A 23,350-nucleotide genomic window follows, 5' to 3' on the forward strand; every position below is an offset into this window, starting at 1 on the left:
AGGACAGTAGATCGATCTCTTCGAAATATAAACAACTCACCAACAACTATAATATTTACTGTTTAATCGAATTAGAACGTAAAAAGGTCTAAAGGATATATATATATGTATATGTGTGTGTGTATATATATATATGTGTGTGTGTGTGTGTGTGTGTATGTATGTATGTATATGTGTATATATATGTGTGTGTGTGTGTGTGTGTGTGTGTATATGTATATATATATATATATATATGAACACACTACTTAAAGAGGGGGCAAATCAGTCCCTTGTACTGTGTCACACTTCTAGATGTAACTCATTAGACATCAGTCTTATACGTTGAGATTTTGTAAAGAAACCTGTGATTTTTACATATATATATATATATATATATATATATATATATATATATATATATATATATAATATTACTTAAAACTCAGTAACATTGCTCCAGTCACCAAGTCTGAAAAAAGTTAAAATAAATCTTGTTGACCGGCAGATGTCAGTAACCTCCGATTTTCTATTTTTCTGCATTTTCTAGAAGCATTACAATGTGCTCCAACCTCCATTTCCTTCCAAGCTTCGGAACGCTATGCTTCCATTATTAAGGAAAACCACTCTCTTGCTGTAGCGCCTACACAAAATAAAGGATAAAATTTCAAATGCATAGCCAAAGCTCGAATTCCTGCAACGTCATCAAGTTTGATCAACCATGCTTCTACGCATGCCCAGAATTTCCCGTGTTTATGTTTAAGTGTGTGTGTCAGAGCCTTCTTTACCGCGCTAATTTACTGCGATTTTTAAGAACAAAACCCGCTGATGCCGACATGGCAACAGTAGTCCCAAACATCGAGGACGCAAATCGGAGTGGTAGTGGTTCCAGCACTACCAGCGCTTTAGCCGGGGATGGAGATTCGGAGGAGGCCGAGGAGTTCGCCTCAACAACCCACTGCTCTGAACTCTCCCGTAGACAGAATGAGCAGAGGAAACTCGGTCTGTTCTGTGATGTTACTTTGGTGTTCAGCTGTGGTGGGTTTTCGGAAACAGCAAGTAGTTTTGAATTTAAGGCTCATCGGTCAGTGCTAGCCGCCGCTACAGACTATTTCACGCCTCTGCTTGGAGGACAGTTCTCTGAGTCGCTCTCTGGGCGAGTGGAAATGAAGGAATGGAGTTGCGAAACGGGCCCCGATCAGGAGACTGTGGAAGGCGTCATACAGTTTATGTACACCGGAGAGATAAGAGTAAGCACTGCCAACGTCCACGAAGTATTAGAGCTCGCTGACAGGTGAGTATTCGTCTTGAATGCTAAATGCAAGAGCAAATCCTAAGGTCCTGTCGCAACGAAAATCATTAAATTTCAGTGTGAAACTGCATTTGTGCACGGTGATTCCGTTTCTCAGTTCGTATAAAAAGGAATAACCACATCAAATTCATGAAAATTCAGTTTTATTTATAAAAATTATTTCATCTGCAAACTTGACATACGCTGTACAACAGTGTGGAAGTTTGTAAATGTTGCGTATACACAGCTTTTTACGATACATGCCAAAGCCGGAAGGGATATTTTCCCAAATATTACCCCACCCATCGACGTTTAAAATGCCCCTACGCATGCGTGTGTTCGAATCCATTGCTCTGTTGCTTTTCAAATATAAATAGACACTGATTATGAACGATGATGTTTATACACTGCTGGTCCAATTAAATATGTGTCATCAGAGGCATGCTCTCTCATCCACTTTGTCCCAATTATGTATGCCTTGGCGGCAAGAATCGTTCGTGTCACTTGTCGTCTGTTACTTGTCTCCCATAACATCTTTTCGAGGGGATTACTGGTTGTATGTATTTAGTTTTTAATGTCTTTTGCTTCTTTGTGTATATGATCATAAACAGAGTTGTCATGAATACTTTGTCAGATATGTTTTTGCATATTAATGTCACACTTGATATGCTGACTACCAGTTTAGATATTCAGTTTTTTTGCATTCTTACAGATTCCTGTTGGTGCAGTTAAAGGACTTCTGTGGTGAGTTCCTCAAGAGGAGGCTCAGCCTGGCTAACTGCGTCGCCGTCCACAGCCTCGCACACATGTACACACTGGACCAGCTGGCCCTGCGAGCGGCGGACATGATCCGACGAAACTTCCACAAGGTTATCCAGGACGAGGAATTCTACACGCTCCCATTCCACTTGGTCCGTGACTGGCTCTCTGATGCGGAGATCACTGTGGATTCAGAGGAGGTGCTCTTTGACGCTGTGGTCAAATGGGTCCAGCGCAACGTCGAAGAGCGGGGGAAATATTTTGAGGAATTGTTTCGACTCCTCAGGCTTCCACAGATCAAGCCTACGTTTCTCACCAGGGTTGTTAAGAACGAGCCACTGGTGGCACAGAACGCAACTTGCCTCCAGTTGGTGTCAGAGGCCGTTGAAGGCCACGCAATCCGCTTTGAGAACCTCAAATCGGCAGACACAGAGTTCTGGGCCTCATACATGGCTACATTCCAGCCGAGGTTTGGGCAGAACATGGATGTGATTATGGTTGTCGGAGGGGTTTCAGAGGGAGGTGACTATCTGAGTGAGTGTGTGGGTTATTTTGTTTATGAAGACCGTTGGGTCAACCTACCACATATCCATAACCACTTAGACGGTCACGCCATTGCGGCCACCGATTCACACGTCTACGTGGCTGGATCCATGGAACCAGGGTTCGCCAAGACTGTGGAGCGCTATAACCCTAACCGCAACACCTGGGAACAGGTTAGCAACCTGACGACGCGTAAGCACTCCTTCGGCCTCACGTGCATCAAGAACATCCTTTACAGCATCGGTGGCCATGGCAACTTTAGTCCCGGCTTCAAAGACGTGAGCGTGTACGAGCCTGACCAGGATAAGTGGCACAACTTGGAGTCTGCCCCCAAGATCCTGCGAGACGTCAAAGCCGTCAGCGTCGAGGACCGTTACATTTACGTCACAGCGCGGACGCCCGTCGACACGGACAACGACGACGGATTGAAGACAATCACGACGCGCTACGACACGGACAGCCGGCAGTGGCAGGAAGTCGATTCTTTGCCTCTCATTGATAACTATTGCTTGTTTCAGATGGCGGTTGCCTCCACCAACTTCTATCACACGGCCTCTTGCTGCCCGAAGAGCTACACCACCGTACGGGACGAGGCGGCACGGCAGAAAATCAGCAGCAGGATCTCCGATGACATCCTGGAGAGCCTCCCGCCTGAAGTGACCAGCATTGAGGGTGCGGCCATCTGTTACCTGGGTGATGACGTGTTTGTGATCGGGGGCTGGAAGAACAGCGACGACGTGGATAAGCAGTACCGTAAGGAGGCGTACCGTTACTGCGCCGAGCGGAAGCGATGGATGTTGCTTCCCCCCATGCCCCAGCCGCGATGCCGTGCCACCGCCTGCCACGTCCGGATCCCTTACCGCTTTCTGTACGGGTGCCAGCGATACCCCATGCCACAGAACCTGGCTCGCCAGCGGGACCGCATGCAGCAGATGCAGCAGTTGCATCGCCGCACGCTCACCCTGCGCAGACAGCTGCAGTCGCAGATTGAGTGTTGAGTGTCCGTTGGATGGGCTGTGTCACACGGAACTTAAATAAGTTGTTGGAAATGCAGCTGGCATCAGCTGTCTGCTGTCAGCTTGTCTTATATTCCGTCTGTTTTTTGTTTTTGTTTTTTTTTTTTCAAAGTGGGGAGGGGTCAGCATGGGAAAAGATTGGGAGGAGAGTATTTTGAATGTCACAAAATGTATAAATTTGTATAACAAGTCTCTAGAAAGATGTCAGAAAGTTGCCTATTCAGTTATGTGAATACACTTGTATAGATTACTTTGCAGTTACACACACACACACACACACACACACACACACACACAAATGTATATACAAAATCTTGCTTTTGGCCTTGCTTGAATTTGCCTTACTACATTCTGCTGCTCGCAGTCACAATGTGCTGCAGACAACTATTGCGTCTTTAGAGCATAGATACAACAGACATTCCTTCGTTCTACACTGTGATGGTTACCATGACTACCTTTGTGCTCTATTTTTAGCGAGAACATGCTGCTTATCCAGGATAGACTAGCTGCAGTAGATTAATAGGCAATTCTAATGTCAACAGTTTTTCACTGTTCACCAGTAACCCAAATAACAGCCTTTGGATGACTCCGATGGACAGAGCAACTGTGATTTCCTTTTGTGTGGCGCTCACTTGCACTAAATATGTCAATATTATGGAAAGCAGTTATGAGTAGTATAGGTTTATTATATGTACTGTGTACAAAAATCATTACGAAAAAAAGAGAGCACTTAATTTTTGGGGCACAGCTTGTGCTTAATCATAGTTTTTTTTTTCCAGTGTTTTGGGGGGAAAAAAAAGAAGAACTCCCGTGGCAGTGTGCAACAGTGTGACAGTAAAGCAGGTTTAGTATATATATATATATAGTCCATAATTGTCCATAGTCCACAATACGTGAAAAATGAATGTAAGGTATGCATGCCTCCGTGTTCTTGCAGTTTGTACAATTTGCAACAGCTGTGTTGAGAGCAGCCCTGTGTGTGTGATGAGATCAGGGTGCAGCATTACCTCAAAGTCTTCATCACCCCCTTTTTTTTTTTCTTTTTTTTTTTACCCTCCATTATGAAACCGACCCAGTTTAAGAATATTCAGTCCTTAAGATATCAGCTATGACAGCATATGTTTATCCTTGTCCATCCACTTCACTGATTCAAATGATCAGTGTATATGTAGCTAACTTTATAGGCAAACTGACGGATACCTCATGTCACAGGTTCATATCATCATTATACCATTTTTATAAACGTTTATGGCAAGATAGCATGATAAATTCAGATTTTCACTTGAGCATAGAATGAATGAATCAATCAATCAATGAAGTTGAATTGCTTTCAGCGGGCAGTTTGACTTCATTTGTTTTTCCATAACGGTCTGATGGCAATATATTCCAATTTTCATTTTTAACTCTTAGGAAAAACCTTTCGGACCAAGTGTAAAGCATTTCCGAGGCTTTCTGTTGATGAAAGTGTTGTTTACTGCTACTGTTGTGTGTAGCTAGTGTTTCCCAGTCACTACACCTTTTGAAAGCTTCAACTTTTATGAGTTGTGTACTTTTTTTTTATAAGCTTCATTTTCATGTTCTGCAGAATAACTTAACACCACAGACATTCTTTTTTATAGTCTTATGCTCTTCAGAATTTGTGTACTTGTGTTTGAGATTTGTGATGATGTATAACTTTTGAGTTCCATGATTTTTGCCCCAAAGACCAGCTCAAAAACCTCTCTGGTAAAAGTGTACTTTTCCATCTTACAAAAAAAAAAACGTTGACTGAGAGCCATCATTAATTCATGCACGGGTCTTAAAGTATCTTACAGCCCTTTAAAACCTTAGAACTGAGTAATCATACACATGGTGCTGGTAAGTCCTAAATGCCATGTAGGAATCATATTACAGTACTGTTGTTTATTGTAGTCTTACTCAGATAGGGGGAATCTCAGCTCTGCAAGTGAATAGGAGGACCATTATGTATTGATCATTTATACATCAATAAATTTAGCTCTTAATATCTTTTCGTAACTGTATTGCTAAAATATTGCAGAGTGAAATGGTTATATTGTACACAGTGGGGAATTATATTGTTCTGTGATGTTTTGTGTGTCCGGATGCATAGGTCGCCAATTTCCAGGTTATTTATTCTCTTAATCAGTTGTCATTCCTGCCAGCAGAGTGAATCAGAGTTTAAACTGTGCAATGACGAGTGTGACAGAAAAAGAGAAGGTGAATGTGAGTGTTCCTATGAGAAAGGGATGATGAATCTTCCTCCTGTTCAATTCCACTGTATAATAATTTAAAGTCTTAAAAGAAATGTACTTTGCATGTGTTGTCAGTGGAGCACAGCAAAAAAATGTGAAAATTAGACAATAAAAATAATTTCTTAATAATTTATTTAGTTTGTGAGTCTTTTATTTCACTTCCTCTAGAAAATGCATTTATGAGAATTGATGGACATATAAATCAAACACACGCAAAACTTTTGAATAAAGCAGCAACGCCATAGTAAAACTATTCGTCTACTCCACCGAACACATTCAGCACTTTCATAACAAATTTAATCTAAGATCTTTGGAAAGGTCTCTCTGAAGGTTATCCAAGGCCATTATGGAGCCATGAGGAATGTGGAATCTGAAGAGTCATCAGTTGTCTTTGCAACAGACACCCTTGGGCAGGGACGGAGTGGCAGCACGGGGGATGGTGTACTGGGCTAAGCTGGGGAGGTCTGTAAGAACACAGCAGCTCAGAGCACTGCGATGAACACCCATGTCCTGGATGTCATACCTGGGAGGGTATTGACAAGAGCATTGAAGGGATAAATCAAGCCAGTGCGGTAAAGGATATTTCACTCTTCTGTGTCATTATGTCCAGGAGTCATACCATTCATTTGTCTTCTCACTGAAACACTCAGCGTTACAGGTGGTGGCCAAACCATTGAAGCCACCCACTACGAACAATAAACCGTCCACTATCTGAAAAGAAGACGACAGAGGAGGAGATAAACAACACAGAGAGAAGGTGACAGAACAGGGACATGAACGTGTTTCCTTAAATGGAAAAATGATTTGGTCATGTTTTCTGAAGAGGTTTCTGGATTTTTTTTTTTTTCTGTTCATGAGTTTTGTTGAATTACGTGCATTACCGCTGTGCCGAAGTTGCTGCGTGGGTGGAACATGGAGGGAATACGGTGCCACGTCTTAGTCTCGGGACTGTAGGCCTCGCCACTGCTTTGTCGACTGATTCCATTAAAACCACCAATCTGACCACAGCAAGAAGGGAATGTCAGTTAATACTGTCAGTTCATCAGACAGTGGGACATAACATACTTCATTCATCTGAAACCAAAGCACTAACACGGGTAATTTAGCCAAAACATTTTAGAAAGACATGACCATCTCTTACATCAAAATTATTAAAAGGCAAAAACTGTGATTAAACCAACTTAGGAGCACGTTCATGGTTTAAGGTGTGTTTGCGCATAGACATATGCATATGAATACACTCTTACTGCATAGATGTGGCCTCCACAGGCTATTACACCAAGTCCACTCCTGGGGCTGCGCATTGGCTCAATGAATGTCCACTGGTTTGCACGTGGGCAGTAGCATTCAGCCGTGAACAAGCACTCGCTACCATTAAAACCTCCGCAGATATACACCTATAGAACTCAACATAACAATAGTGGCAGGTTAGGAACAGGTCACAGCATCACAATACCAACACAAGAACGAGAATACAGTCAAAGCTAAAGGACAGAAGAGGAGCAGTCTCCAGTATCCCAGCTCAAAGAGGACACACGTGATATTTAGGGTTGCTCTCATGCTGTGCTTGACTGCGTGGAATGAGTTTTGCACGTCTGTGCGTTCTTTAGTTTTGACTGTAGATTTCGTGGTCTTGTGTTCATTCTGTGATGTTGTGACTTTTGTGACACCACTCCTTCTTCTGTTTGTGCTTTTTTTTTTTTTTTTTTTTAGCTTATTTGTGATGAATGCAACCTGTTGTTCATTGAGTTGTATTTGTTTAATAAAGATACTTCAACCGTGTCATTGTGTCATTTTACATTTTTTCATAAAGTACTTAAAAGAGTATTTTAAAAGAGTATCTTAAAAAATTTTATAAGATATTTTTGATGCCCAGCATATTATACCTCATCACTCTGAAAGATCAATGTATATGCTCCACAGATACAGAGACAAATCACATTTCGGGGTTACTGAATAATGAACGTGTGTTTGTGTGTGTGTGTGTGTGTGTTTGTTTTAATTATTGTCACCTTGCCATTCAGGGTGGTGGCACTGGCATCACTTCTCTGCTCATGCATATGTGAAATCACAGTCCACTGGTTGCTTTCAGGCTCATATCGTTCTGCTGTGTTTAGCCGGATGTAGCCATCAAAGCCACCCATTGAGTATATGTGCCCATCCAGCGAGGTCACACTAACGTAACAACGCCGTGAGTGCATGGGAGCAACCTGGTGCCAGGTATGTGTGACAGGGTTAAACTTCTCTACGCTGTTGAAGTAATCCATGCCGTCGAATCCACCTATAACATACACAAATCCATTGAGGTACGCTGTGCCGTGATAGGCTCGCAGACTTCCCACTCTACAGCTGACTTTCACCCAGTTGTCTGCACGTATGTCATATGTCTCAATGACATCGGTGGGGTTGCCGTCGCTCCAGCCGCCGACAGCAAACAGGACGGAGGAAGGTAGTCGAGGGCGGGCCAAGGGATTTAGAAAGTTGTCTTTGTTTGGTCCAGTCATGTTGAGCTCATACATGGATTTCAGAGCATTGAGGATGAGCAGCCTGCATTCCTGACTTTGACATACCAGTTGGTTGCCCCTCACATTGTTCATGAGATAATCTGCGTTTATCAAAGCCATTCGCATCTGGTCATTATGGACATACAGACAGACACACAGAGTCAGGCGAGCAAAAGCAAACATTAGACAGTGTACTATTGACTGCCCCTGAGTCCACTAAACTGGATTATGGGATAGCCCATGATTTTAAGGATAAGCTACTAATCAAGTCTTAGTGGAGAACTCTAATGACACCCACAATTTCAAAAATATCAGTTAGGTACTAAGATACCAAGAAAAGCTACACATACGCTTGCATGTGCCTCAAATAAGTTCGGCCAGTTTGTGATGCTTTGGCTTTGAACCAGGGAGAAAAACTATACTTTCCCACATCTATGTGTCAAACCAAGGGTCTTGTTTTCATCTCAAACCCCACAGATTGCCCTGATACTGACCTTTGATAACAGGGGTCCGATGAAGGCCTTGCGCTCGGTGGGAGAATGATAGATCCATCTCAGGATGGCATCAAACACAACCTCCTCCTTTTTCACATTCAGTTCATCCCTCCCCACAATATCACACAGCTCCTGTAGCGAAAGCTGTGGAAGCTCCTCTGACATAACAACCTCTTCAAAATGATTCAGGATATAGAGGAATGCGCTCTGACACAACTCCTGACATGAATAGAAGGCTGCAAATTTGTAGATTCCAATGCAGTTATCAACGCAAAGTTGAGCTTCCAGGAAGTCGCAGCAAGCATGAACAACATCCATGATGGAGAACTGGTCAGCTGCGACAAGGAGCTCTTCCACGTTGTCCTCGGCGATGGGGATGAAGTGTGTGTAGGCGTACTCAATAATGAGGTTCATCATGTTTGCTGACACACCGGGGATGTTGTACACATACTGGTTTTTATCCCAGTTGCTTGTGAACAGAGCCCTGTGTGCACAGATATCACATATACACTCACCGTCCACTTTAGCACAAACAACTACGTTGGAACTACACTCACTGACCACTTCATGAGTTATACCTACCGACAGTATATACGTTTACAGTTGTAGACAGTAGCCCATCTGTTGCCACGCACAATTTGTCAGCCACCCTGTACCCAGTTCATCTGTGCTCAGTTTGTGACTATAGGACCACTGCTGACTGTGTATTATTTGGATGGCAAACCATTGTCAACACAGCAGTGATGCTGACATGGTAATGGGTGTGGGGCTGGTATGAGTCTATCAGGCACAGCAGTATTGCGAGGGTTTTACACAGGTCACAGCCACTGCTGGGTTGAGAGTGGTCTTCCATCCCAAACTATCTAGTGAACAGCAGCCCTGTGCTCAGAAACTGACCACTGGTGAAGGGCTAGAGGATGGTAACACAAAGTATGGCAACGGATGGTGTACCTACAAGTTAAGTGTTTCTAATAAAGTGGCCAGTGTGTACAAACAGTTCAGAAATAGCAGTATTCTGTGAGTAGAGAAAGAAGAGTCTTCTTTAAATGTTCCTTTCTGCTGCCAAGTTCCTAGTTGAGGCCTTGAGTTGATAACATTGAACGATTTTCTGAATGTGTTTGTTTGTTAAATGTTACAATGTTAAATGATATACACACATATTCATATAGATTTTTACTTAAAATGCAAACAGTTTTATGAGGAAGTCCTCAAAATAAAAACAGAGATCTGACCTCCTCTCACCTGAAATATGAACTACATCCACATAAAATGTTCTTGTGGGCGTTGAATTCTGTGCTCTGAACTTTGATGACTACATCGCAGAATTTACCCTCTAAACGTAGCTCATTCAGGATGCTGCGGGTTCTGTCACTCCTACTCCTCCCTGTGGGCATTCTCTGAAACTTGGTCACTCGAGAACTAACAGGCTCCTCTGCTGAATAGGTTTATAATGAGGTTTGTACTTAACGTCTTTTTACTTAGCTCCCTCGTTCCCTCTAGAATGTTGATGTATTTTGACATCACACTTCTACGTATTCTATGCCAGTTTGTGTGTGTTTTAAAACTTTGGTCATGGAAACAGTCGGAACATCTAAACACAAAGAAAAAAAAAGAGTCCTTTCATCCTTTCAGCTGGATATGTCATTAACATTTTCGCTGTTTCAGTCTTTATTATTTTCCTTTGATATTTAAGACAGGGTAGATTTATTAAATTATCTTAGCAGCAATAGACATTTTGATAAAATAATCTTTTTAAAACGTAATAATTCCAAAACACATCTGTTACTTGATTGTTGAGATGGGTACCTCGGAACCAAACATAATGGACTGTATTATCCAGAAGAAATGTAATAGGACGCACAGCTTTGTTTGTCGGAAGTCAGTCAGATACTAGACCCTCCCTCCTTGTCAGTGTTCGAGCGGCTGATTTTGACTTGAATGTTTATGTTACGTTGCAGTACAGTTTGCTGACAGTTTTCATAATTTGAAGTCCTTTTTCTGATTGTCATACACAATGGTAAGATTAGCTTTATTAACTCTGCCTGAAGCACTGATCGTTGTTTGTAAGCAAATCGATAAGAGGGTCTAAAATTAGCGAGCTAGCCAGGTGGCTTCAGAAGTTAGTCTTATCGCATCGCGAAAGACAGTCTTTGCACAGTGAGGATACGTTGGGCATTTACCGACTGTGTGCTTATAACGATTGTTGCAGAAACAGTAGTATAGTATGTTTAATTGAAGTATGTAGGTCGCATTCGAGAGTGCTAGCATTAATCCCTATCACTAGCGAATTCAGTTGCTTATGTAACTCATTCACTGTAATTCCCTCGTATACGTCATCCATACAGTTTACAGTCAACATTTCATCGGTCTAAACGTGAATTGTTCACGCAATGCGATGATTATAAATGCTACAATTTCCGTTTAAGTCAGTTCCTATGGAGGAGAAAACACGTACCGTTTTTTGTTACAATTTGACAATCTTAATGATATTAGTATACGGCTAGTCACCTTAAAAGATGGTTTGCTCTGATGCATATGTGTGCTACACCGTTTGCAGCTCAAACCCAAAGAAGAAGGTCTGAAAAACACTTCACATGATCCATGAGTCATTTTTTATTGTGTATAATTATTTTTTCATTCATTATACCTTTCAGCTCTATTCTAGAGGACGTTTTACCTCTTATCAAATTCATGCTATCCATTCTTCTTGTCTCTCTCCCTCTATCTGTGCTCTCTGAATGCAGATTCATATAATAGGATATCTCTCAAATTTTCCATTACTCTCTATTCTGGTAACACAGGATTTCTAAAGTGCTAGTTACATCCTGTTGGGCTATGGCCCTGTTATAAACCTGAACCCCTATCTTGGTTCTGTACCTAGATTTTCCATATTCCTTGGATCTATGTTCCTGTCCGGAATGCCCTAGCAATTTGGCATCAGCTTACAAAATATGAGGTCAGGTGACACTCTTCGCTATGCTCTCTCTCTCTCTCTCTCTCTCTCTCTCTCTCTCTCTCTCTCTCTCTCTTTCTCACTCACTCAGTCAGTCACTCTCTCTCTCTCTCTCTCCCTCTCTCTCTCTCTCACTCAGTCTCTCTCTCTCTCTCCAGTCGCCAATGTTTTCTTTCTTTCTTCTTTCTCTTCAGCTCCTGTAGATGCCTCATAAACTAGAGAATAATAAGACCAAATAACAGCATGCAGACTGACTGTTATTGCCTGGTTTGTACAGATTACGATGAGGTTGATGATGGGTATTCCTTGTGTCATGGTGCCTGGTTCTCTTAAATCCCAACCTCATCTAAAATAACTGGATATCTTAGACTCTGCCTAGAGCCTCACGGAACAAATAAAAATGAATTTCTACCTTATAGTTCATAAAAAGAACACACAGTTGAAATGAAGGTAACAGAACCGTGTCATTTCATTATTGTGTGGGTGAGTAACTGTGGACAGGACTAACAGCATGGGCATCTCTGAATGAGATCACACACACAATAAAAAAGACCAGTGCCTCCTTGCCCATTGCCTTTTAATGGTTCTGTGTTACCAACTTTTCTGTGTTTCAACTTAAAGAATTCACATATTATCCTTACCATGAAAGTGTTTGTTTGAGAGAGTTTGTTTTTGATTAAAGTTTTGATTAACATGCTAAATGCAAAAATGGGAAGCATGCTATATATAACCAGCACACTCTTTTTTTTTCTACACATGCCAGCATTTCATTACATCATCTTCATAAATGCTGTCTCAAAGTCTTTCCTGTGTCTAGTGCAGTAGTCGTATTACGCAAGATTATTGCCGTGATGTAATGTGGTCCTTTGGTTTGGGCTGATGTAAATGCAGGTTCTGTAGTGATGACTCACTCATTAATTTGCACGTACAGGTTTTGCAATACAAATCAGTCTTCACAGCCTTGAGTGCTATCACTGTTAATAGAGCATGGCTCTCTTTTTCACTGACGGATAAGTCATTTATTCACCGAACCGCCTTATACAATGAAAAGGTTACTTTGCAATAAATAGAAAAACATTCAGGCTAGTGTAAGAAGTCATTTGGTCTGAATGTGTGAGCAGCACTGTTAATCTCTGACAGACCACAAGACAGTAAAGCAGATACATTTTTTTTCTAATTATTTCTACCTGAGTCTTACTGCAACCAGTTAACCTGTTTTCCTAATGGTCAGGCCTATTGCAAGTGACTTTATTTGTCTGTGTTCTGCCCTTTATATATTTAAGTCACTCGGTTATGTAGATTTCTGTCTCTTTCTCACTCTGTCCCTCTCTCTCCTGTCTAAACTCAGATTTCTGAGCTGGCTAAACCCACAGTCAGCATAAGGGAGAGAGGGCGAGTAGAAGAGATCATTCGCAACATGCACCGAGCTGGACCTGGTGCATTACAGGTACACGTGCAGACACACTAAGTGGGAATCAGTGCACTGCAGATGTACACACACATATAAGGACCACTGTGCAGTGTGCTGTACGAGATATGACTTGCCAGATGCACAGAATTTATTAAGCATAAGCCAGTGAATTATATGTTGACATAGACACTAGTAGGCCAAGTTCTGTGTTCATTTACTGTTGCATCTCTCTCTGTTCCTTTGTTGTCAAGGTGATCTCTGATTTTGACATGACCCTAACAAGGTTTGCACACAATGGGGTACGCTGTCCTACCACGCACAGTAAGTATACACTCACTGTCTCTCTGTTTCTGTCTCTGTCTCTCTCTCTCTCTCTCACACTCTCTTAGAAGTAACAATATGTCACCATCAAAGTCCCAGTAATGGTTACTGCAGACAGCCAGGCTGTATTTTGATTTTATTACTGTTGAATAATGTAAGGACTATGGGACACAGTGGAGGAGCGTTTTGAAAAGTTGATAGTGGGAGATAGGTAGGGACTCAGCCCTTCTCGCTATAGGGAGAAGATCATTCCACTCCCAAGATGTAAGAAGAGTCGAGTCCTGAAGGAACATATCGAAGGCTCTTATAGAGACTGCACAGTCGAGCATCCGGAGAAAGCCAAGTAGAGCGATCTTCCCGGATGTGAGAATATTGTTAAAGAATATTCCTTTTTTTCTTCTTTCTGCAGATATCTTGCACAACAGTACTCTCATTAGTGAAGACTGTAAGACCAAGGTAAACTATCTCCTGTGACTTGATTACTATAAAAAGCATGACGGCAATCAATGTAATCATTTTTTTAGCTTTTGTTAGAGTGTCTTTGCAACCTGATCTAATGACAAAAATACGTCGAATTAATTCAGCATCATCTGTCTGTCCGTCTTGTAGATGGCAAACTTGTTGAGTACGTATTACCCCATAGAGATTGACGACTCGATGTCTGTGGAGGAGAAACTGCCCCTGATGGTTGAATGGTAAGTTATGGTGCACCCAGTATCAGACTGCATAATGTGCTCGCCCTCAAAAGTGTTGAAATCGTCATGGAGACAGTGACAGGGTGATGCTGCAAATTGCTTTAATTTTTTGGTCTCTACAACCAATTGTGAAAAAAAAACTTGAGCAAATCATTTACTTTGTACACTGCTTTTTTCTTTAAAAAACTGGCCCTTTTCTCTTTGTTCATGTCTATTTCTGTCTACTTTTGTTGTGTTTGTGTTTGTGTTGTGTTGTTTGCGTGTGCGGTGCGGTGCGTGTGTGTGTACGTGCATGTGTGTGTGTGTGTTAGGTGGACTTGTGCCCATGATCTGCTGGTCAAGCAGAAGATTAAGAAGGACGAGCTGGCTCAGGCAGTGAGGGAGTCAGATGCCATGCTGAGGTCAGAGGTCACTCCTCCTTTGAAGAGGTGTCCAGACAGACCCGGGGCGATAATGACAGTGACTGACGTGGTGTGTGTCGATGTGTTCACAGGGAAGGCTATGACGTCTTCTTCCACACCCTGAAACAGCACCTCATCCCACTGCTCATCTTCTCTGCCGGGGTGGGTGACATCCTAGAGGAGGTCATCAGACACAACGGTGTCTTTCACCCAAACGTCCGAGTCATCTCCAACTACATGGACTTTGACGAGAGGGTGAGTCACCTTTGGCATTTTCCATCATGTAACTGCAGCAGGTGGAGGGGGGGGGGGGGGGGGGGGGGGGGGGGGGCTCTGTCTTTTGTTCATCTCTGTCTTTTGTTCACTCCCTCTCTCTTTCTCTCTTTGTCCTTTTTTTCAGGGTGTTTGTCAGGCATTCAAAGGGCAATTAATCCACACCTTTAATAAAAGGGAAGGGGCAATGCTGAACCATGATCAGTTTCGGGAGCTGCAGGACCGGCCTAATGTACTGTTGCTAGGAGACTCGCTTGGTGACCTCACGATGGCTGACGGGGTGACAAACGCACAAAACGTCCTTCGCATTGGATACCTCAACGACAAGGTGAGGAACGTAAAAAAAAAAAAAAAAAAAGGTCAAAGAACCAGATCCAAATTCTCAGTCAAATTTGTCCCTGCAAAGGAAGTTTTTAAACAATAAATATATGCGGTATTTGCACAAGGAAGGAAAGATTTGTAATTTTGGGAATGTGCAAGACTGACAAAAATATTGCTCAAAATGCAAATGATCAATATTACATTTTTAGCACTTCTTTTTTTTTTCTGCCCCCAGTTTTCCACAGAATAATACCTGTCTAAACAAAACATAACAGTCCGACAGATCTGCGGGAAAATGACAGTATGAAGTCATAACGCATTAGATATATTCTGTCTCATCCACAGTGCTGCTGATGTTGTATTCATTTAACCCATGAGCGTGAACATCCTGCGTGATCAGACCGGGTGACTGTTGTTGTCTGTTGTTATTCGTGCAGGTGGAGGACAGGAGAGAAGCCTACGTCAGCTCCTTTGACATTGTGCTTGAGAAGGATGAATCTCTGGACGTGCCCAACGCTATTCTCACTTACATCACTGAGGGGAAATGAAGCGCTTTGGGACACAACTGTACCTCCCACAAACGGGCGTTGTTCTTATCACCTGAGCTGAGCTTATCAGGAGACTCCTGACACACAGATACATCACGTGTCACAGAGGTGACTCTCAGGTTCAGTTTAGACTACAGGAGCTCCCCCCTTTTTTTTTTTTTTTGGAATGACTTCACGGTTGTCATGGTAACACCTCTCTGTCTGGAGTCATGGTATTCAGAGGTATGAACCACGCAGAAACCTGTCCCTCTTTCCTTTAATAGTCTTTAATTTAATCCCTCACTGGTTAATGTTTACTAGTTAATGTAAAAACCTCCACAGTCTGTTTGTTCAGTAAAAGACTGATGGAGCTGTGAAAAAAAAAACAAATATTTCTAATAGCATCATATGTGTGAAGGCTTTGTTTATTCTAAGGTCAGAGATTTGAATATTTATTTTAGTACACAGAAAAACGGCGCCAACCCCTACTGTCATTTTGTTTGTTAGAGGAGGAGATGTTTTGTGTATATTTCTTTATTTTATTAACAAATACCATACTGTGATAAGCTGTTATAGGGAGCTGGTATTAAACAAGGTTGTGCTCTTTGTTTATTGCTCAACTCATGTTGAAATAAATCTTTTAATGTTGCTGTCAGGTCTTACATTGTACTTATGTCTTTGAACAGAGGGAAAATGGTTTTTTAACAAGGTATTCTTTCATGTAAAGTCAAAGTAACTGATGGAATGGCTTGACTAGAACGATCTGTTTTTTCTTTTTCTTTTATTATTTTATTGCTAAAAACATTCTAGGTCCTTAATTTGAATAAGCCACAGGATGAGTCTTAGTTTTTGTTTTTAATATGTTGTATTGAAATTGTGTTGAAGGGGTTATGTTTCAAAAATGATGCATTGCTGCTGGAAGGAAAGAGTGTGTTATTTGTCAACATATACACGTAAAACGACTGTCTCACTGTCAGCGGGAGGAGAAAACTGTTCCAAAATAACACATTTTTGTAGGTCCTACAGAGGAAAGGAAAATTTTGACATGGCTTTCACATGTGTTCATATTTTATTCAAATTTATTCACGGTTGAAAGCGTGCACTGTATTTGCATTGTTCTCCAGATTTTCATTGTTCTTGTACGTTCTTTTTACAAGCGCGTGTGAACACTGTCATTCATTTATTTTTATTATTTTCCAGGGATATTTAATAGTCATAAAATGTTTACATGGTCACTGAATAAGTGTAGTTCTCATATTTTTCTCATTTTTCTCCCTATTTGTATATCAGAAATCCCTGCTGTCTCTCTTCTCTCTCTCCTACCCGCAAAAGTACTGTTTTTCATTCAGTTACTGCACGATACCCATGTGAATTCAGCGTACCTCTCGCACAGTAATGGTGTATGTTGTGTTTGTTAAGTAACAGCCGTCATTTAACCCTGGACACAGACAGAGGACTGTAGACAACTGAGACAACAGTTGTTTTTTTTTTTTTTTTGTGGGAGAGCACATCGCTTTAATTTGCATGATTCTTTTACAATGTCTCCTGTCCAAGGCAAACAATACAACATATTTTACACATGAATGGTTGATTGTTCTTTTTTTTGAAAGGAAAAAAAAAAAGAACAAAGACTTTTACATGTTTGCCTAGGTGAGATGTCACGTGACTTTGGAAGAATTCTGTTCACTCGTGTCACCAAAAAAAAAGGGAATGTGCAATATCAAGCATGACCAAATACAGCAAGAATGAATCATCTCCATTTATAACAACAAAATATTTTCAAATAAAAACCATATTATTTTCCAAATAAAAAATAATACACAGTGCAAACAAACATGTGCTATTTCGAATGTTCTGTTTCTTTAAAGGCATAACTGTCATTTCCTGAAGGGTAGTTCCACAGTGTGTGTTTGGTTAGTTATTTGTGTAAAAAAACATTTTGCCCTAGCTCCTCTCGTGTGTCTAAACATTACGTAACGATGCTTTCTGTGTCTTGTGTACCAGCCTCGATTGTTTTCGCTCCTGTTTTTGAATGAGTTTATGTATTGATATGGATGTTTGCTTTGTCTACATGTGTTTTACTTTATTTGTGTCTCTCTGTCTCACAGTTCCTCATGTCTCGCCTTCTCTGCATCCTCTTCCACTTTAAGTTTCAGTTCGTCTGCGGTGATCCGACCGTCCTGGTTCCGGTCCTGGTTCTTAAACATGTCGCTAATGACAGCCGTAGGGTCCTGCCCTGGCTTTAGACGACCTTTGCCCCCTGCCACCTGCTGATTGATGAACTCTGAGAACTAAAGATAGAGAGAGAGAAGAGAGGGTTGAGATACTGAAGAGTTTGTGGCAACCTTTTTTTTTTTTTTTAAGGTTACTTTGATGGAAGTCACCACACCGACTTTCCACGTGAAATCCACTCAGTTTTTCTCTGCATTTTACAACATACAGTCTAAAGCTAAAGAGGTCTTTTCAATTCTAAATGTACCTCCTCTAAAGGAACTTCCTTGTCTTGGTTCAAATCCATTGCCTGGAAGAGTTCGGCAGGACTGTCCTCCAGCCAAACAAACAGATAGCCTTCAGGAATGCCCTTCTGCAGAGACAGCAGCTCCAGCTCAAAATGAAGGACTGCACTCCCTGGTACATCTCCAGCTGAGACAGACAGAGCACAGACACACAGGAGATTACTGCCTGTTTGTGTCACAGAATTAACAATAACATCGCCACACTCAAACGTTCTCTCTCTCTCTCTATTTTTTTATTTTTTTACCTCCCTTCTCTCCATGGCCCAGGTGTGGCGGTACAATGACGGTCCTCTTCTCTCCCACACACATCCCCCTCAGTCCTTCATCCAAACCATCAATCACTTTATCTGCCCCCAAAACCGTTTCCTGAGGCCCTCCGTAGACCCTCCTATTAGACAACAAAGGTAATGAGTAAGACATTCCGTGAACCCCGTTCTGTTTAGTGTAAACACTTTTTTTTTCCCCCAGTGGAAAATGTGCCTGTTACGTAACGTGGCAATGTTGGATGGCGGTAAGTAAACTCACGAAGTGAAAAGTCGGCTGCCGTCCAGTAGGGAGCAGTTGTAGTGATACTGAATAATATCATGGATAGCACTTGTCTCATTACACTGCTCAGGCTTGTGGGTGATCTGGACCTGCACGGGGTCTTTGGGGTTGTGGAAATCGATCACGTGGATGTCAAACACCAGCACCGCCGAGCCTGGGATGTCCTTACCTACGCAATAACAAGTAGTTTAAAACAAAACACAATTTGCAACTATAACGCAATGATCACTGGATGTTTAACTGTTCCTTTGACAAATGTGTTCACTTTAGTTTTACTGTGAGCCAATACACAGATATTCAGATATAACTGTAATATTATGTGACTGAAAAGCTTTTAGTCATTTTTAATCTTAGTTCATTTTAGATTTCTAAATTCTTTGAGAGAGTGAGTGTGCGTATGTATGTGTGTGTGTGCGTGTGTGTGTGTGGTGAGAAGAGAAGCTGCTGACCGACTCCCTGCTGTCCATAAGCCAGATGTGGGGGCACAATAACTCTCCTCCTCTCCCCGACACACACACCCTGCAGAGCTTTGTCCATGCCAGGGATCACATAGCCCAGCCCAATATATGTGTTATATGTGTGGTTCCTCTGGTAACTGTCAAAATGAGAATATAAACAGTTCAATTGTTTTCACTCTCAGATCTTTTACACGTAACATTTGTGATGGAAGTCACTCGGATGGCATGTTTGGTTTACAGATGTGTTGCTACGAGTATGTGAGAAACAGAAACACAGCTGGGCTTTAGACACACAAGTAAATGGTGCAAGTGGTTTACTGACAGCGATTTTTCAAAACGCAAACAGTAAACAGCAGTTGTGGCTTGATAAACAATTCACTAACAGAAGAGACCTCAGATAGCTTGTACAGTGCAGCAGATATGAAATTTGTTGTATGTTTTTATAGATGGGGTATGCCAGATGATGACTTAACTGAATTCCACTTTTGTTGCCAGAATAAAACAAAAAGCTGTTGTAGCCATGGGCTAGGGACTACAAAGAATACACTGGACTACTGGAGAAAAAAACTTTTGGAGTGAGATGGACTAAGCTATTCATAGATTCAACACTAGCATCAACACTGGCCAATTAAAAAAAAAAAAAGTATGGGAAAAAATGGTGAATCCCTCTTGTGCACTTTTGACAATTTCCTGATTTCATGCCCTAAGAAGAAATTTATACAGGAAAAACAGGAAAGGGAAGAAAATTTCCATCAGGCTTTGCTATTTGGCATAGACTTAGTGTAACTGACGGTAGGTTTTTGATCATTATAGATAAATCAGTTGATTATTGTTTCATTGAATTCTTTAGCCTTAAGAGTAAGAAAGCACGTTTGCTGCTGTGGAATGTCCCTATCGTCTGTGTTCTTTCATTCTCTTCCTAATCCCACTGTCTGGACACAGGCGTGTAGATCTGGGTCAGACAATTCCTTGTACAACAAACTTTTTTTTTATGTGTATCAAAAGCAGGATTTTCTGCAGCAAATAATTATTAACCCGCTTTGCAGCTTTAAGAGAAGCATAAGTAGATGAGGCTTTGTAACACTAGTCATCTTCAAAGAACGTATCTGTGCTTGTGCCGTGGATGTCTTTCCCGGGTTTATGGAACACTCTTTGTAATTTGTTACCAAGTTCGTGTGATTTCCTCAGCTGTCCAACGGCAGAAAAAATTAAACAGACCTTAATTCGTCCCCCAGCCGTGTAGCACAACCCACCTGGTGTCGAAGGTCACACCATTGAGGAAAGTGCCATTGTAGTGGTAACGGATGAAGTCCCCGGGGACAGACTTGCGTGCGCAGGGTTCAGGGACGTCCTGGAGCTCCACTGTGATGTCATCTTTGGGGTTGTGGAGGTCCTCCAGCAATATATCATACACCAGCGTGGCATGGGGAGGAATCTCAGAGCCTGAAGGGAGAAGGGAGGTTTTGTCCTTTAAATTCAATGTAACTAGTAGATAAAATGACCAAACGGCATAATTATGGTGAAATGTTTCCAGATGTGGTGATGTGAAAGATGGGGGCTGAATGATTTGAGCGGGGGGGGGGGGGGGGGGGGGCAGGGGGTAATGAAACAGGTAATTGAAATCAGTCACTCAGTCTTTACTGAGGGGCAACAATGACCTGGGTGGTCACTGCTGCAGAGAAACGCTGTCATTACACAAAGAATTTCGTTGTCCTTTCGTTTAAAAACACATCCTCATTCTCTTCCATTCCTGCCTTCTTTTCACCCTTTAACATATAGGTCTTGTTTAAAAAAACCCCAAAAAAAACGAATCAAATTTCTTAGATATCTCATAACGTACAGAAAACCTAATGTTAACTTTTCAGATTTGTCTTGTACTTTCCTTGCTGCTTCCATTCAGGTTTCTTGACCTGACATTGACATTGCCTGAATATTCAGATATGTTTATTTGCACGTTCCCTTTACACGAAAGTGTATGGTCATTTACCAAATCCTTTTTCTCCATAGGCCAGGAATGGAGGGATGACGATGTTCCTCTGTTCACCCACACACATGCCCAGCAGTCCCTCATCCAGACCTTTGACCAGCCAACCCTCTCCCACCAGTGAGTCCTGTGTCTGTGACCGCTCATAGCTGCACGGGGCTCACACAAGGGTCAAGTGAGGCAAACATGCCTCTATGCAGGCACACACATATTCATAATATTACTGTAAACTTAAGGCTTTGGGTTTGTTAGAGGTATGTCAGGATAATTTACAACAGTGTATCGCTATTCAAGAAATAGATCAGTCTTAATTCACAGTTAATTCACTCTTTAACTACATCGTTATTTTTTTTTTCTTTTCCACGCAAGACACGCACTAACCTGGAGTCAAAGATGGTGCCGTCGAGCAGAGTCCCGTTGAAGTGATACCGCACAAAATCGGACCTCTTCACAGCACGTTTGCAGTCCTGCGGCCTGTTCAGAGTCCTGGTCTGGACCCGATCAGCCATGTTCCATATGTCCAGCAGGACCAAGTCAAACACAAGGGTGGTGTCAGGAGGGATAGTCTCACCTAATCAAGGGAGAGAGCAGTCAGTGTGAAAGTCTACGAAAAACTCCTACTGGTGAGTATAAGGCACATCTCTTTACAAAAACCAAACAAACAAAACAAAGCAAAAAAAACAAAGAGATGTTAATGAAGGATATGTATGTGCTGCGTGTGAAATCAACAATGTAATAGGTACCGTACCTGCCCCCTGGCTGCCATAGGCCAGATGTGGAGGTACAGTAAGCCTCCTATGCTCATTGATGCATGTTCCCACAATGCCTTTATCCACACCAGCAATTTGTCTGCCTTGACCCACTGGCCCTGAGAAAGCTGTTCCCCGTTCATAGCTTAACTCATGAGAGAAAGAGGTAAAGTTAATAAACACAGAACGAGAAATTAAAAGTGGGCTACTAAAGTAAAAAGGCAGAAAAGCACTATGGTATTCCACTTTTTTTTCTTTTACTTTGGTTTGGATTTTATGAACCGTGGGTGTGTGTGTGTGTGTGCATGGTTAAAATGTAAATGTAATTAATTAAAAATTTTGGAAAATGATACTGATATTTGACATCGCAAAATAATTGAGAAGACCTTTTTTTTAAGCAAGCAAACCTTTGTAACCGTTCTGGTGTGAAACACGTTAACGAACAAGAAAAGACATGTTGATCAGCTCAGATGACTATGTCCGGTTGACAAAGAACTGCAGAACTAGTTTAAGAGGTTCCATGATATTTCCATTCAAAAATGTGCCTAGATTGTGCCTTATACAATCAGATCAATAAATAAAGGTGATTAAACAAAGCTGCACCACATATTATTTGCATATCTGCACAACAGTAATGCCTTAGAAAGCAGGAAACTTAGGCATAGCAGCTTTTTCAAAATGCAAGGAAAGATCAAACTCATATGTCTTCTAAGAACAGCTCATAAAAGTAAGCGGATTCTCATTGTACGAGTGCTTCAGAATGAGTTTTGAATGAGCTTTTATAGCCCGTTATACTTTACCTCGAATCAAACTGCGTTCCGTTAGTAAATGTTCCGTTATAGTGATAACGAACAAAATCCCCATTTTTTACTTCCCTTGCACAGATTTTAGGAACAGAGTATCGCTCCACAACAACATCGTCAATTGGCCCGGGGTTGCAGTCCACGTAGGACGATATTGCAATGAATATAGTCACTATAAATCTCGGTAACATCTTAGATATTAGTATCTTTCTTTCAGGAAATGCAGCGGTTTTAACCTCTTTCCCGGTAGTTTGTAAAGAAGAGTCGAGGCACTTTAAAGCTTGCTCTGGGCGTTCTCTCGGTCAACAAGACGACTTGCGCGAGAGAGGGGTCTGACGCTGAAATACGCCTCGTGGAAATGTGTAAACGTGGAAGTTCTCCATCAAGGCTCGATGGTGGACTTAGGTGTGTGAGCCAGTAAAATTACAGGGATGCTTTCTCACTTCGGTGTAATGACAACAGGAATTTCTTATGTTACTGTCATATTTGCATTGTAAATGTTGTTGGCATAGTCTGAAAAACATTTTATCTCCCCTAAACTCGGATGCAAACTG

General features: G+C 41.7%; 4 protein-coding genes across 4 annotated transcripts; 2 read left to right on the forward strand and 2 right to left on the reverse strand.

The window, feature by feature from the left end:
- Nucleotides 1-734: 734 nt before the first annotated feature.
- Nucleotides 735-3,716, forward strand: klhl11 (kelch-like family member 11). The gene is made up of 2 exons (XM_030775381.1): nt 735-1,273; nt 1,983-3,716. The coding sequence occupies exons 1-2, from the start codon at nt 735-737 to the stop codon at nt 3,568-3,570; spliced, it is 2,127 nt and encodes a 708-aa protein (XP_030631241.1). The 3' UTR covers nt 3,571-3,716.
- A 2,505-nt stretch (nt 3,717-6,221) lies between these two features.
- LOC115812517 (kelch-like protein 10) lies at nt 6,222-10,199 on the reverse strand. Its single transcript, XM_030774995.1, has 7 exons — nt 10,081-10,199; nt 8,839-9,322; nt 7,853-8,470; nt 7,088-7,237; nt 6,722-6,838; nt 6,460-6,551; nt 6,222-6,363 (listed from the first exon to the last, which is right to left on the reverse strand). The coding sequence occupies exons 2-7, from the start codon at nt 9,253-9,255 to the stop codon at nt 6,222-6,224; spliced, it is 1,536 nt and encodes a 511-aa protein (XP_030630855.1). The 5' UTR covers nt 9,256-9,322; nt 10,081-10,199.
- A 1,155-nt stretch (nt 10,200-11,354) lies between these two features.
- LOC115812518 (cytosolic 5'-nucleotidase 3-like) lies at nt 11,355-15,881 on the forward strand. Its single transcript, XM_030774996.1, has 10 exons — nt 11,355-11,414; nt 11,720-11,794; nt 13,140-13,238; nt 13,454-13,523; nt 13,933-13,979; nt 14,133-14,218; nt 14,530-14,619; nt 14,712-14,874; nt 15,020-15,220; nt 15,651-15,881. Exons 1-10 carry the CDS (start codon nt 11,355-11,357, stop codon nt 15,759-15,761), a joined length of 1,002 nt encoding a protein of 333 aa, XP_030630856.1. The 3' UTR covers nt 15,762-15,881.
- A 1,731-nt stretch (nt 15,882-17,612) lies between these two features.
- fkbp10b (FKBP prolyl isomerase 10b) lies at nt 17,613-22,987 on the reverse strand. Its single transcript, XM_030775422.1, has 10 exons — nt 22,794-22,987; nt 21,993-22,138; nt 21,626-21,815; nt 21,248-21,393; nt 20,514-20,703; nt 19,252-19,397; nt 18,782-18,971; nt 18,502-18,644; nt 18,220-18,383; nt 17,613-18,031 (listed from the first exon to the last, which is right to left on the reverse strand). The coding sequence occupies exons 1-10, from the start codon at nt 22,985-22,987 to the stop codon at nt 17,843-17,845; spliced, it is 1,698 nt and encodes a 565-aa protein (XP_030631282.1). The 3' UTR covers nt 17,613-17,842.
- Nucleotides 22,988-23,350: the final 363 nt, after the last annotated feature.

This window comes from Chanos chanos, chromosome 5 (genome assembly GCF_902362185.1).
Source record: "Chanos chanos chromosome 5, fChaCha1.1, whole genome shotgun sequence".
NCBI classification, from domain to species: Eukaryota; Metazoa; Chordata; class Actinopteri; order Gonorynchiformes; family Chanidae; genus Chanos; species Chanos chanos.